A 14,105-nucleotide genomic window follows, 5' to 3' on the forward strand; every position below is an offset into this window, starting at 1 on the left:
GTTAGCCAGAAAGAGATGCAGGTATACTGTAAATCTAACCATTGGCATTTTCTTCATTTGCTAATTTTTGGGGCAGCAGTAACTAATTTGTGAATCGTTTGCAGATCACATGGACCCCTGGAGGGAATGCCCACAATTGAGAAGACCCCCTTCAAACACACACGCACACGCACACGCACACACACATTTTTCCCTTTTTAGTTAAAATAAGGAAAACATAGGTTTGGAGAGCCATTCTTTCATTTTATAAACCAAGAAGCTGGAACTAAATTGTCCGGGTTTTTCTCTTCTAAGGTGTTGATTTTTTTCCTGCTTCACTCATGGCATAGTAGTGATCTTACATTTGTGAAAATCTGATGTAATGGCATTTTGCAAGCTTTAAGTAAAGCAAATATCTAATTTCTCTCTAAGTGGCCATGCTCTTTGCTTTCAAAAGTAAGATCTGTTTTGTTTTATGTTGCTTAGCACTGGGCACTCAGGTTTTTTAAAGGCTTTATTGAGATATTGAAATATAATTCACATACCATATAATTCACCCATTTAGAGTGTACAATTCAGAGATTTTTAGTATATTCACAGAGTTGTGCAGCCATCACCACAATCAATTTTAGAACATTTTCGTCACCCCAGAAAGAAACCGTGTACTTTTTAGCTATCACCTCCCATAACCCTATTTCCCCCAGCCCTAGACAACCACTAATCTACTTTCTGTTTCTACTGATTTGCCTATTCAGAACATTTCGTATAAATGGAATAATATAATGTGGTCTTCTGTGACTTCTTGCACTAAGCATAATGTTTTCAAATTTCATTTTGTAGCATATATCAGTGCTTCCTTTCTTTTTATGGCTGAATAATATTCCATATACAACATTTTGTTTATCCATTTATCAGTTGATGGGACATATGTGTTTCCAGTTTTTGGCTATATTATGAATAATACTGCTATGAACATTCATGTACAAGTTTTGTGTGAACATAAGTCTTCATTTCTCTTGAGTATATACCTAGGAGTGGAACTGCTGGATTGTCAGGTAACTGTGCATAACTGTTTGAGGGACTGCCAGATTGTTTTCCAAAGTGGCTGCGCCATTTTACATTCCCATCAGCAGTGTAGGAAGGTTCCAGTTTCTCTCTAGTCTCATCAACACTTGTTATTATCTGTCTTTTCGATTTTAGCCATCCCACTGAGTGTGAAATGATATCTCATTGTGGTGGTTTTTGATTTGCATTTCTCTGATAATGTTGAGTCAGGTTTGTTTTTGAATACGTATATGTTAGGGGAAGGGGGCAGTGGATGCTTCTAAACCACAAGTGGGCTAGGTTGAAGGTTATTATGATTCCCCACTTAAATTTATTCCCAATTACCATCTATTGTGATTCTTACCTCTAGGTCAGGTAACTTAGCAAGTCCGTCACACACAACCTTCTGTTTCTCTTTATGGGTTACTGTTTCCTGGTGTTGATTTAAACTGAGAATGTTGTAATTAAGCTTTATGAAAGAAAAATGCCAGAATTTGCTGATTGAAAGACAGTATCCTGAAGATGGTGACAGTGATCTTTATAAGACACTCACCTGTGTTAAGTAATAAGTTTGTAATACCCTTATATGAGAGTAACCACAGGAAGTATGTTTATATAAATGAAAGCAGAGGTAAGTTGTTTATTAGCTCAGGAGTGCTGATCAGAGATATCTCCTAGATCTGAGCCAAAAAGAATATTTAAAACCTTTGGTTACTTTGAATTGTCTTTATGAACAACTCAGTCATATTCTGAAAGAAAGATGGTTGCATTTCAGTGATAGCCTTAATTTTACCATCCGGTATAACAGGTTAAATCTAGTATGGTATAATGGGTTAGATATAGTGTACATTCAGGAGAGAACCCAGATTTCAGATACCAGTATACTCACACGCTACATAATGACGTTTTGGTCAACATCAGACTGCATATATGATGGTGGTTCCATAACATCAGTATCATGTAGCCTAGGTGTGTAGCCTATACCATCTAGATTTGTGTAAGTACATTCTATGATGTTTGCACAACGATGAAATTGCCTTATGATGCATTTCTCAGAACATATCCCTGTCATTAATCAATGCATGACTGTATAGCCAATAATTATAAGTCTTCTGGTTTCAGTGCTGTAATTACGTAAATAATACACGGTGGGAGGAGGATTTGTTGAGGTGCTTAATGAATCATTTTTGCTACGTTTGCAGGTAAAAGTCATAATGTTTTAAGATTTCATCTTTATGGTTACCTATAATATGTGTTGCTGGTGATTAACATAGATTTAGGCTAAAATAATCATAATTGCGATTGTTTACAACATATTGTAAAGAGCCTGTGTGTGAGGATCTGTTGGTTATTTTTTAATGACTCATGGTGGGGGTGGGGGTATGTTGAGAGCATATTTGAATCCTGGGAATTTATAACCCTGCTCCCAGATAAAAAGATTATATATGTACAATACTTGGTTAGTGATGGTTAAAAAAATTTTTTTTGAGTTGTGTGTTTTTGTAAAGACCTAAATGGGAAACACACAACCATAAAACTCTTAGAAGATCACATAGGAGAAAACCTAGATGACCTTGGGTATGGTGATGACTTGTTAGATACACCACCCAAGGCATGATTCATGAAAGAAATAATTGATGGGCTATACTTCATTAAAATTAAAAACTTCTGCTCTGCGAAAGACAATGTAGATAAGAAAAGAAGAAGAAAAGCCACAGACTAGTAGAAAATATTTCAAAAGACAAATCTGATAAAAGACTATTATCTAAAATCTAGAAAACTGTTAAAACTCAACAGTAAGAAAACAACCTAATTAAAAAATGGGCAAAAAACCTGAATAGACACCTCACTGAAGAAGATATACAAATAGCAAGTAAGCATATGAAAAGATATTCAACATCATTTGTCATTAGGGAATTGCAAATTAAAACAATGAGATACCACTGCATACCTAGTAGAATGGCCAAAATCCAAAACCCTGGCAACATCAAATGCTGGCAGTAACGTAGAACAACAGGAACTCTCATTTATTACTGGTGGGAATGCAAAATGGTACAGCCAGTTTGGAAGACAGTTTGGTAGTTTCTTACATAGCTAAATATATTTAGTATATAATCCAGCAATCACACTCTTTGGTATTTACCCAAATGAATTGAAAACTTATGTCCACACAAAAACCTGCACATAGATATTTATAATTGCCAAAAAGTGGAAGCACCCGGGATGTCTTTCAGTAGGTGAATGGATAAATAAACTGTGGTACATCCAGACAATGGAATATTATTCAGCACTAAAAAGAAATGAGCTATCAAGCCATGAAAAGATATGGAGGAACCTTAAATGCATATTCCTAAGTGAAAGAAGCCAATTTGAAAAGGCTACATACTGTATGATCCCAGCTATATGACATTCTGGAAAAGGCAAAACTGTGGAGGCAGTGAGATGATCAGTGGTTGCCAGGGTTAAGGGGCGAGGGAAGGAAGCATAAGCAGAGCACAGAGGATTTTTAAGGCAGTGAAACTACTCTGTATGGTACTCCAATGTTGGATACATGCCATTATAATTTGCCCAAACCTATAGAAATGTATGAAACCAAGAGTGAAACCTAATGTAAACTATGGCTTTGGGTGATAATGATGTGTCGATATAGTCCCTTCAGTTATAAGAATTGTACCACTGTGGTGCAGGATATCGATGGTGGGGGAGTTTGTGCTTGAGTGGGGATAAGCACTTTACTTTCTACTCAGTTTTACTGTGACCTAAAACTGCTGTAAAAAATAAAGTTTATTAATTTCCTTCTGGAAAAAAAAATTGGTTGTAGAGCTATTCAACTTTCCAAATATTTGAGTCCCTGCTTTGTGCTGTGGTATGTAATGCCTTCCAGGAGTACATAGCCCAGTGGAAAAGTTCAGAATCTAATGGACTTGTGGGAAATCTTGAAAAAATAGTGGTTTCTGTTCTGGGCATTGTGGGATTTCTGATTTCCAGATGTGACTTTGTCATGTTTTCTGTCCTGAAGTCTTCTAGGACTAATGGTTTGGCCGGGTAATATATATATATTTGACAAATTCATATCCCTTCAGAGAATAGGATAGTCTAAGTTTTGTCCTTCATTGATGCTAGAAGATAGGCATTGAGTAGAGAAATAAGTAAATAGGAATGTGATTTGCTATTTGAAGAGAGTTGTTTTATTTATTATTGTTGTATGGTTCATGTAAATACCATGGTTAAAGACAATCAGTTTTTTCAGGCATCTGAAAATAATTGGTTTGAGTTCTGTATTCTGTTGTTTATCTGATGAGCAGTGTGTTATTCATTCTTTGATTTCTTTTACTGTCAAGGATAATTATGCTTGCTCATGTTTGGATTTTGTGCATACTAGGAGGATTTGTTAAAATTTTATTCCTTGAATAAGGAATATAGTCACATGGTTCAGAAATTAAAATATAAAAAAAATTTGCATTGAGCAGCCTTGCTTCTATTCTATCCTTGTCTTCCTTTCCTACAACTTCTATAGATGACCACTCTGCTTGTATAATCTTCCAGTGCTTTTTTTTAGTGCAAATATAAGCAATACATTATGTTAGGAAGTTGATGTTTTCCTAGAAAAAAGGGGATGTGATTTGTCATCCGTAATTTGTTGCTTATGGTGAGAACATTCCAGTACTTGCATGAGGATAAGGGTAAAAGTGGCAACCCCTCCCTTAATATGCTAGCCTTTCGCATGCTGATGAAGAACACTGAAATGACGTATGAACTCCTTGCTCATCCTGAAAGGTAAATGGCTACAGGGAGGCCAAAAACAAAATAATAAGTAACATTTATTGACAGTTTACTGTATACTATGCCAAGTTTACAACAACCCTATGAAAAAGCATGTACACTTAGCATTTTCATTTTATAGATAAGAAAGTTGAGGCTCCAGGAGAGGTTAGGAAACTTAACCCATGTAATTAGCAGATATCAGTGATAGGATTCAAAGCTAATCTTTTTTTTTTTTTAATTATGAGCATTTGTAAACATACAGAAAAATAGAGATGAACTAGTTTAATGAAATCCCATATACCCATCACTGAGACTAAGTAGTTGTTAAGATTTTACATTTGCTCGATCTATCCTTTTTTCTTTGTTTCTTAAGTATTTTAAAACAAATGCTAGATGTCATGTTATTTTGCTCCTGTGTACTAAAGTGTGCATCTAAAATATGCAGATGTTCTCTTATATAGTGGCAATGCCATTTATTACACTCCTCCAAATAGCTAGAATGGTAAAGAAAAGATGACCATATGACCAAGGCCATCAGTTCAGCCTAAAGAAAACTGTCAGCAATTTGGTTATGAAAGGGTGGGGCTGATTTCTTCACTGTGCGTTTTACACACACAGGTGGTTTTTCACAAAAACAGTAACGGCTGACCCACACTGAACTAGAGAAAAAGGATACAGAGGCACGGGGTAGCCAAAGCTGTCCTGATAGTGAAAGGTGCCTCATGGTGAGCTCCAAGCCACCTTTCCTAACTAATCAATTACCGTCTACATAAAAACCTAAAATTTTTAATTAATTCTTCTGAGAGCTAAATGAAGCTATGAGTTTTAAATAGTGCATTGATTTTTGACGTATGGGATCTCTTCTGATGGACTCAGAGCGTGAAACTTATACTTCTTTTTTAAAGGTCTTTGATTTGCGTCAGTGTCATCGTCAGATGCAGCAGCAGGCGGCCACTGCACAAGCTGCAGCAGCTGCTCAGGCAGCGGCCGTGGCCGGAAACATCCCTGGCCCAGGATCAGTAGGTGGAATAGCTCCAGCTATCAGTAAGTATGCTTTTGATTTTTTTTTTTTAAGTGTAATAGTTGGTGTTTTATCTTGATTTACTGGGATAATAACATTTTTGAATTTATAAAAAACTTCTTCTGTAATAGTTGCCCTTTGTCTAGGACACTGTTTTTATTCTTTTTATATCAAAAAGGGAGTATGGGATAAAGGAGAAAGGGGGTTATTATTACATTATACTGATCAATCTCCCCTTTTTTTGTTGATGCTTCTAATTCCTGCCTCACCAGCCAGGGTGGGTTGTAATCACCAACGCACTGGGCTTTATTCAAGAAGGAAAGCATATTTCAATTTCAGAATTAGGCACCTCTCCAATTTTTTTTAAGTATGCTAAGCATGGAGAGAAAACGAAGTGAGGGTGGTATTTTGATAACTTGTAGACTTCTTTTTAATTTTAGGGTAAAATTGAACTGTGTGCCAGGTTTCACACTGATGGGGAATTTTTTACTGCAGAGTTAAACTCCTGACTATAGACTTTTATGATGGAAACACGTGGCACCCATCTTCCACGTCTGAAGGCATAACTAGTGATTCATTCAACCCCTGTTCTTAACCTCTTCAGTGTGGTAAGCAAATCACACTGGCTAAGAAAACTGCAGTGGCCCTGCGGGTTTCTCTACAGTACATGCAAATTCCTCCCATTAGTTTCATTGTAATATTGATGAATGCAGATTGACTATATGACTGAATGTTCTGACTGGAAAATTAGATGCAGAGTCTCCATTGTGACTTATGTTCAGGAGTTTATAATTTAGAGATAGATAAGGCATATTCATTTGGAGAATTAGATTTTTTTTTAAATTTGGGCATCTAAACCTTTAATTTGCTAGTTTTGATGTTATAAACATGCTTTTACTAAAGAATCCAGAATTACTAAATTTCTTGTTCTTATTTACTGCCTCCATTGGGTAATTGCATATTATCTCTGTTACACTGGGAAATTGAGAGACAGACATCATTTGGGTCATCCAAGAAGTCTTAGAACCAGGACTGTTAACTGTCTTATTATTAGTCATGTCTTACTCTGAACTAGGCTGTTTAGACAGATAGCAAGGTTCTTAGAACCAACCTGTGGACATGCACGACCTCTTAAAAACAAGTTGTTCCTTATCCCTTCACCTCCACTTCTAAAGAGAAAAATAGGTGGGGTGTTGGTGGATTGTGGTAATTTACTTTTTAATTGGTAGTAGCTAGAAGACCTATGTGGAATGTAAATCGTCTTAACCAAAAGTTTTCAGTCCCTGTTAATAAAGTTTAGATCTACACTTAACTTTTGGCACTTTGACAGAGACGTTATATGCTGGGGAGAAGGAAGTAAAGAAAGCTGGTCACTTTATTAATGTAAGATGTAGGGAGGATGGGAAAAGATCAGCCTGTCCCTCTGACGTCTTCCAAATCTTTTCTGTTAGGTTTGTCAGCTGCTGCCGGAATTGGTGTTGATGACCTTCGTCGCTTATGCATACTCAGGATGAGTTTTGTGAAAGGCTGGGGACCGGATTACCCAAGACAGAGCATCAAAGAAACACCTTGCTGGATTGAGATTCACTTACACCGGGCCCTCCAGCTCCTAGATGAAGTACTTCACACCATGCCTATTGCCGACCCACAACCTTTAGACTGAGGTCTTTTTACTCTTGGGGCCCTTAACGTTATCAGGATGGTGGACTATAAAATACAATCCTGTTTATAATCTGAAGATATATTTCACTTTTGTTCTGCTTTATCTTTTCATAAAGGGTTGAAAAATGTGTTTGCTGCCTTGCTCCTAGCAGACAGAAACTGGATTAAAACAATTTTTTTTTCCTATTTAGAACTTTTCAGGCATGGCTCAGAGCTTGAAGATCAGGAAAACACATTCTTATTAAATCTTCACCAGTTATGTATGAAGGAATCATTCCAGTGCTGGAAAATTTAGCCCTTTAAAATGTCTTAGAGCATTTTATATGCAGAACCTCAATATGTATGTTATTCTACACGATAAATTCAATATTGCTGATTTTAAAGGCAGAGAAGTTCTCAGAGTTAATTCACCTATGTTATTTTGTGTGCAAGTTGTTATTGTTGACCATAATTTACTCCAAAATACTGTGCCATGTGGGTGAGTTAATTTTACCAAGAGCAACTTTACTGTGTTTAAAAAATAAGATAGTAATGTATTCTAACCTTTTATCCAAAATATTTTTTTGCAAGTTAAACTAGTGAAGATGATTTCAATTCAGATTGTCTTGCAACTTCAATTTTATTTTTGCCAAGGCAAAACACTAATCTGTGTATATATTGAGAATTCCTTAAAATTACCAGACAAAGAAATATCATTTAAAAATTACATTTGTTATCCCTGTTGGATAACTATTTATCAAGAAGTAAACTTTTGCCCTGTTAAACAGTTAGATGTATTCTTCTATATTTCTAGGCACAAGGTTGGTTACTATGAAGCCTAGAAAAGGAATTTCTTTCCTTCATTAATTCATAGGGAAAGGTTTTGTATTTTTAAAAACACTAAAAGCAGTGTCACTCCACCTAATAGCTCACTGTTCTGCAAAGGTGGCAATGCTTAAACTAAATAATGAGTGTTTTGGAAACTGCTAAATTCTATGTTAAATACTATGCAGAATAATGGAAACGTTACAGTTCCTAATAGATAGTTTGGATATTTTTGTACTTGATTTGATGTGTGCTTTTTTTTTTCGTATGCTGTTTAAATCATGTATGTTATGACATTGTTTAAAATTCAGTTTTTGTATCTTGGGGCAAGACTGCAAACTTTTTTATACCTTTTGGTTATTCTAAGCCCTTTGCCATCAATGATCATATCAGTTGGCAGTGACTTTGTATAGAGAATTTAAGTAGAAAAGTTGCAAATGTATTGACTGTACCACAGACACAATATGTATGCTTTTTACTTAGCTAGTAGCATAAATAAAACTGAATCTCAACATACAAAGTTGAATTCTAGGTTTGATTTTTAAGTTTTTTTTTTCTTTTGCACTTTTGAGTCCAACCTCAGTGGCGAGACACCTTCTACTAAATGACAGGCAACAGCCAGTACTATTGGGCAGCTTTGGTTTTCCCCTCATGCTCTACCAGGACTTCCCCATGGACATTATGTATCCAGTGTAAAGTTGGTTGTTTTTTGAACTTTTATTTTACTGTAGCAAAATAGGACTGATTGTCTACAAGATAAATAGGTTGTCTACAGGATAGATAGTGTGAAATAAAATCAAGGATTATCTTTTGGATACTTTTACTTTTTGCTTGGAGGGCCTTTTTAAGCGTAATAAAATTCTTGAAGGTGTGTTACAAGTTTGAGGTATGAGAAACACTTATGCATGATAGTCATCCTTATAGCGACTTAAATGACCAAGTCTTCTACTTCCTTGCTTAGAAGGTCTTCTTAATAAGACCATCTTAGAAACCACTAAGTTTGCTTATTGCTGTGATTTAAACATAGATCTTGATCCAAGCTACATGTCTTTTGTTTAAAAATAACTTCTCTACCAACTCATTTGTACTCTTGAGTACTTACAGATACTTTTGTTAGAGACCCAGTTTTTTGTACAAGTTTTGTGATTTAAGTTTTATTGGCAGATTTTAAAAAAGATGCATTCTCTAGAAATTATTGACCTTAGGTCCAATTTACGGTGAGTGAAAACTAGAAGTGAGAGGAGAGAGTTCTAGAATACAGATTTTTAAAATCCAGATTATTTGATTAGAACTATAAGCATGCTATAATACAATCCATTGCTCCTTTTCTACTTTAAGGAAGATTTTCATGTTTAATCATCTGCGGAAGATATGTGGAAAATATTTGCTAAGAAGTCTCTCTTGGAGACCAAGCCACTTGTCTTGGTTTCTTTCTGCTAAGAGCCATAAAAGTACTGCAAGTACAAAGAAATACTTCTAGTTAGTAATTGCTTTATATTTGTACCTAGCTTCAGTCACATGCTTTGGAGAAAACATCTAGTCTGTTATGATCAGTTATTCCTGAGAGTTGTTAAATAGTATTTCCATTTCTTAGAGGTGGTCATCTTTGATGAGTAAGACTAAAGAATCACTAGGTTTAAGATCTTATGGCTACTTTAAGGGATAGAATAGTTTCCACAGTTCTTGGAATCTGATTATTATGAGGATACGGTTCTGGGTGGGTTTTCTCTAGCTTGTTTATATCTCAAAGACTCTCAAAATGTTGAATTTGAGTGAAAGCTGAGTGAGAGATGAACCAAGTACATACATTTATAATCCACTGAGGCCCATTTCACTTTTGTCCAGTGCCTTTCAGTGCGTTATCAAAGGGAATCCTTAATAGTGTTGCCTTTATTTTCCAGGGAGTAGATTCTTTTGTGGGATATAGTCTATCTCATTTTTTATAGTATATTACCCCTGGTATACAAAGATAATGATAATAAATCACTGCCATATAACCTTGTTTTTCCAGAGCATGGCTCATTTGTATTGACCTAACCGTTGCCTATCCCATTCCTCCTATAAACATTGTAGGTTTACAGATTGGGTTGGGTGGTCTGGCCTAAGGATAACCATATTTGAAACATTTAAGTAAACTGAACACATATTAGCTTTGTAGTATTTCAAAGTTAAAAATCCATTTTTGTGAGGAAGAGTGTGGTGTAAAGGGGGGTAGTATTTGTAATAGAAATTTTTAAGGCAAAATAAAATGTCCTGTCTTCCAGATGGTAAATATCTTATTTTAAACATTTATTGCAGTTATCTTTTTGACCATGCCCATCTGGAGAAGGGAAATTTTACACTTTCCCATGGTGCTCTGTAAGTATCTGTGGAGGTTAAAGAATATACGGTGAAATATTTCTACTCCTGGTTTAGTGGTAACTGGTTAATGGTTGGTTACTCACCAGCTATTATGCAAAGTCAGATTAGTTCAGAACCTTTTTGAGAGCCTTTTGGAAGAAGCATTTTTATTCTGAGTAGGGCAGAATCCTTTTTGTTGATAGTTTCTATAGTTTGCTCTGAATTCAGCATTGTCATTTTACTGGCATTTTCTTTAACGATAGCAGATTGGGAAAATGGTAAATTTTAGGTCACTGAGGTAAAATGAATATATGAAAGCAGTTGCCTCTAAAGTCACTTAACAACTCTTTTGTAGATGGGGCTTGGCTAAGACTAGCAGATAATAGCATGAAGGAATGCTTTTTTTCCTAAAAGTAGAACCTATCTTGTTGCAGATAACTATCTGTAAATAATTGCCTAAATCCTCCTTTGCTAGATTGTAGAAAATAGGCTAGGAGAATCTTTTGTGCAAGCCTTCCCATTTTTTTCTGACAGCTAGATAATTTCTTTTCTCCTAAGATACATCAGGAAGGATGTAAAAAGTGAGTGGCCTTATTCATGGCAGCATCCTCCAGCCCAGCCTTGTCTCTAGCACTTGTCCCAGTGCTGCTAGGTTTTTTATCTGGTATCACTGTGGAATGGAATTTTCCACATAATCCAAACTTGCCTTATTGAAGCAGTAAAACTTTTTTATTTTAGCCATTCTTTTGATGGAGTTATTTTATATGTATATGAGAGAACATACTGGATATAACATTTCTTTTTGTGCCTGTCTTTGTAGACTTCAGGGACTGCTAAGACAGGCAGGACTGTTTTGCCTTTGCTGAATGGTCGCAGACTGCTAGGGTTTTAAATGTTTAGTTTTTTTTAAGCCCCCCCCCCCCCAACTTCTCCCTTTCTGACAGCAACCACTTCCTGTGTACCCCCCCTTAGTAGTTTCTTCTTCCCTTTCTGATTGATTTTTCTGACTGCTTGGGCAAAGAAACCAGATGACCAAGCTTGTTAGAATTTTCTTTAAAACACAAGGACAAACTGGGACAGGACCCAAGAAACTTTCCTATGAAGTACTGAGAAGGACTTCAGTGCTTTGGCATTGGACATCAGTTGGACTGCTTGGAGTGCTTCCTGATTCTTGCTGAGTTTCAGGTAGCTGAGGTAGAGAGAAGTGAGGCATATTATTTTCCACCTTTGAAAGATTTTGAAAGGTTTTGTTGCTTCCACTCAAATGCTGCTCATACAAAAACTGGGGTTATAAGGGTTCCTAACTTAGCATCAGTAGCCAGAGGCAATACTCTTGCCTAGAGGACACCAACAAAAAAACAAACCACCACCAACAGCAACAAACAAAAACAAACCTTGGAAAATGAGAGGGTCGTTTTTGTTTTTGTTTTGTTTCGGTGTCCCATTTGAACCCTATCTTCTGGCCTTCCTCTTCTACAGATATTTTTGACTATAGGTGCCTTTATGAGAATTGAGGGTCTGATATTTTTCCCCCAGGAGTAGCTTAAAGTAATTGCTGATGTTTTCAGGGATCTTAACATCAGACTTGAATGAACAAATGAACTTTTTTCCCTTTTTTTTTAATGTAGGAAGGACTGAGGAGAAAACTCTGGTGAAGACAATCATTTCTCTCTATTAATAGGTATCGTTTTCACAGTTTATCTAAGATGCTTTCTCAGTAGGTCCCAGAGCCGGTGGTGTTGTTCATCCTGAAGCTAGTGGCTCTGGGCTGGGGCCAGACAGCCGTGGGCTCTAGTTCGTGCTCTGCTGCCAATTGGATGTACGACCTTGGGCAAGTCGTCTACCTTCTTGGGCCTCAGTGGCCTCGTCTGTAAAATGAGGGAGTTGGACCGGCTGAGTTCTTCCAGCTCTGAAATTTAAGTGACCTTGCCTGCCTTGCAGCAGCTTTTGATTCCTTTCTCACCTTTGCTCTGCTGTTTGAGGGGGCTTTTTACTTATTTCCATGTTATTCACATGAGACTAGGCTTGGTATTTTATTACTATTCTCCTATGGACAAGAAGTTACATAATATGTTCTTAAGACTTAAATTCAACCAAAGGCCTAGCACCACCTTGGGGGCTGCAATAAATACTTAACAAAAAAAAAAAAAAACAAAAAAACGAGAGGGGGAAAAGCCTTCATTTTATTTTCCCGTCATCTCTATTCAAGATTTATTAAGGCCTTTTTTGAGTCATGACTTTCTGCCCTTTGGGTTGGTATGTGTGTGACACTATCCTCTTAAGTGCTGTGTGCTAATTTTTTTCCAACTAAAACAGATTGAAAACTTACTGCAAATGCCTGATGATATTAGGGGTCATTACTTTGGGTCTTTGATTTCTTAACTCTTCTATGCTCAAAACAGGGAAATTCGTCTGAACTGCATCAACTAAAATGGTTTCTACGACTCAAGAAAACAATACCAGTGGATGATTATTCACTTTATTCTTGGCTCTTTTTGGGTCTGTTTTGATTAGAAGACTTTTGGCTGGAGCATTCCTTTCAGAGTTCTCTTCCAGCCTATCCTGGGATGAGTATAATCAATGAACTTGGTTTTCTCAAGGACCTTGAGAGCCTTCCTTGGGGATGGGTTGAGGGTGGGGGGTTGGGGAGTCCTGGTAGAGGCCAGCTCTGTGGTAGCTGGAGACGAAGGGATGAGACCAACTGCTGTTGCTATGGCTGCTTGTCATTGATAGAAGGACTCATGGGCTTGGATTGGTTAAAAGGCTAAACATAGAATCGGCAAACTTACTCCAAGTATTGGGTTCTGGCCAATGCCTTCGACATGTGATTTAAGGGAAAAGTGTGAATGCTTATAGATGATAAAAACCTGATGGGCTGCAGAACCATTTGGAGGAGGTGACTGGGGGTTGGGGACAGATTTGGTGGTCGTATCTCCCAACTGTCTCCTCCCCTGAAGTCAGAGGAATGCAGCTATGCCAAAATCCAGAGAAGAGCCACATTTAGCTTCTGCTTTTTGGAAAACTGGTTAGCTAAAGCTCTGGTAGTTCCTCTGTGGCTTTCTGTGTACTTTTGCCTGGTTGAAGTCTGTGGCTAAAAAATAGTTGAACCTTTCCTGAGAACTCTGTAACAAAGTATGTTTTTGATTAAAAGAGAAAGCCAATTAAATCATTATGTGCTCATTCTTTTTCTTAAGCTTGTGGATGTTTTGGATCTGGAAAGAATTTCTGATCACTTAGAGAATTCTCAAGCTTGAGGACAACATTTTCTGTCATTGCTTTGTGACCATTGAAATGGGAAATACAGCATTTCAAATATGATCATGAAAGAACAGTCTCCATTCTCTTCTTGTTTCTAAAAGGAGAAGGTAGAGTGATGGTGGTTGGAGAAAAGGTGGGTGCTAGGGAATTATGAGAACCAAGATGCTTAAAGGAAAAACATAAATTGGAAATTGGAGAGATTGTCGTTGCTTATCTAAGGGTTAAGGAAAGC

The 14,105-nt window shown here is 36.8% G+C and overlaps 1 protein-coding gene across 2 annotated transcripts in view; it reads left to right on the top strand.

The window, feature by feature from the left end:
- The window catches only part of SMAD4 (SMAD family member 4), a 61,013-nt gene extending 47,216 nt beyond the window's left edge, over positions 1 to 13,797 (top strand). For both annotated transcript variants that reach the window (XM_058557152.1, XM_058557153.1), the window contains 2 exons: positions 5,694 to 5,832; positions 7,261 to 13,797. In XM_058557152.1, coding sequence (XP_058413135.1) covers positions 5,694 to 5,832; positions 7,261 to 7,472 — 351 coding nt within the window. In that variant the 3' untranslated portion in view covers positions 7,473 to 13,797. The remainder of the gene's footprint in view (positions 1 to 5,693; positions 5,833 to 7,260) is intronic.
- Positions 13,798 to 14,105: the final 308 nt, after the last annotated feature.

Source organism: Diceros bicornis, chromosome 16 (assembly GCF_020826845.1).
Source record: "Diceros bicornis minor isolate mBicDic1 chromosome 16, mDicBic1.mat.cur, whole genome shotgun sequence".
NCBI lineage: Eukaryota > Metazoa > Chordata > Mammalia > Perissodactyla > Rhinocerotidae > Diceros > Diceros bicornis.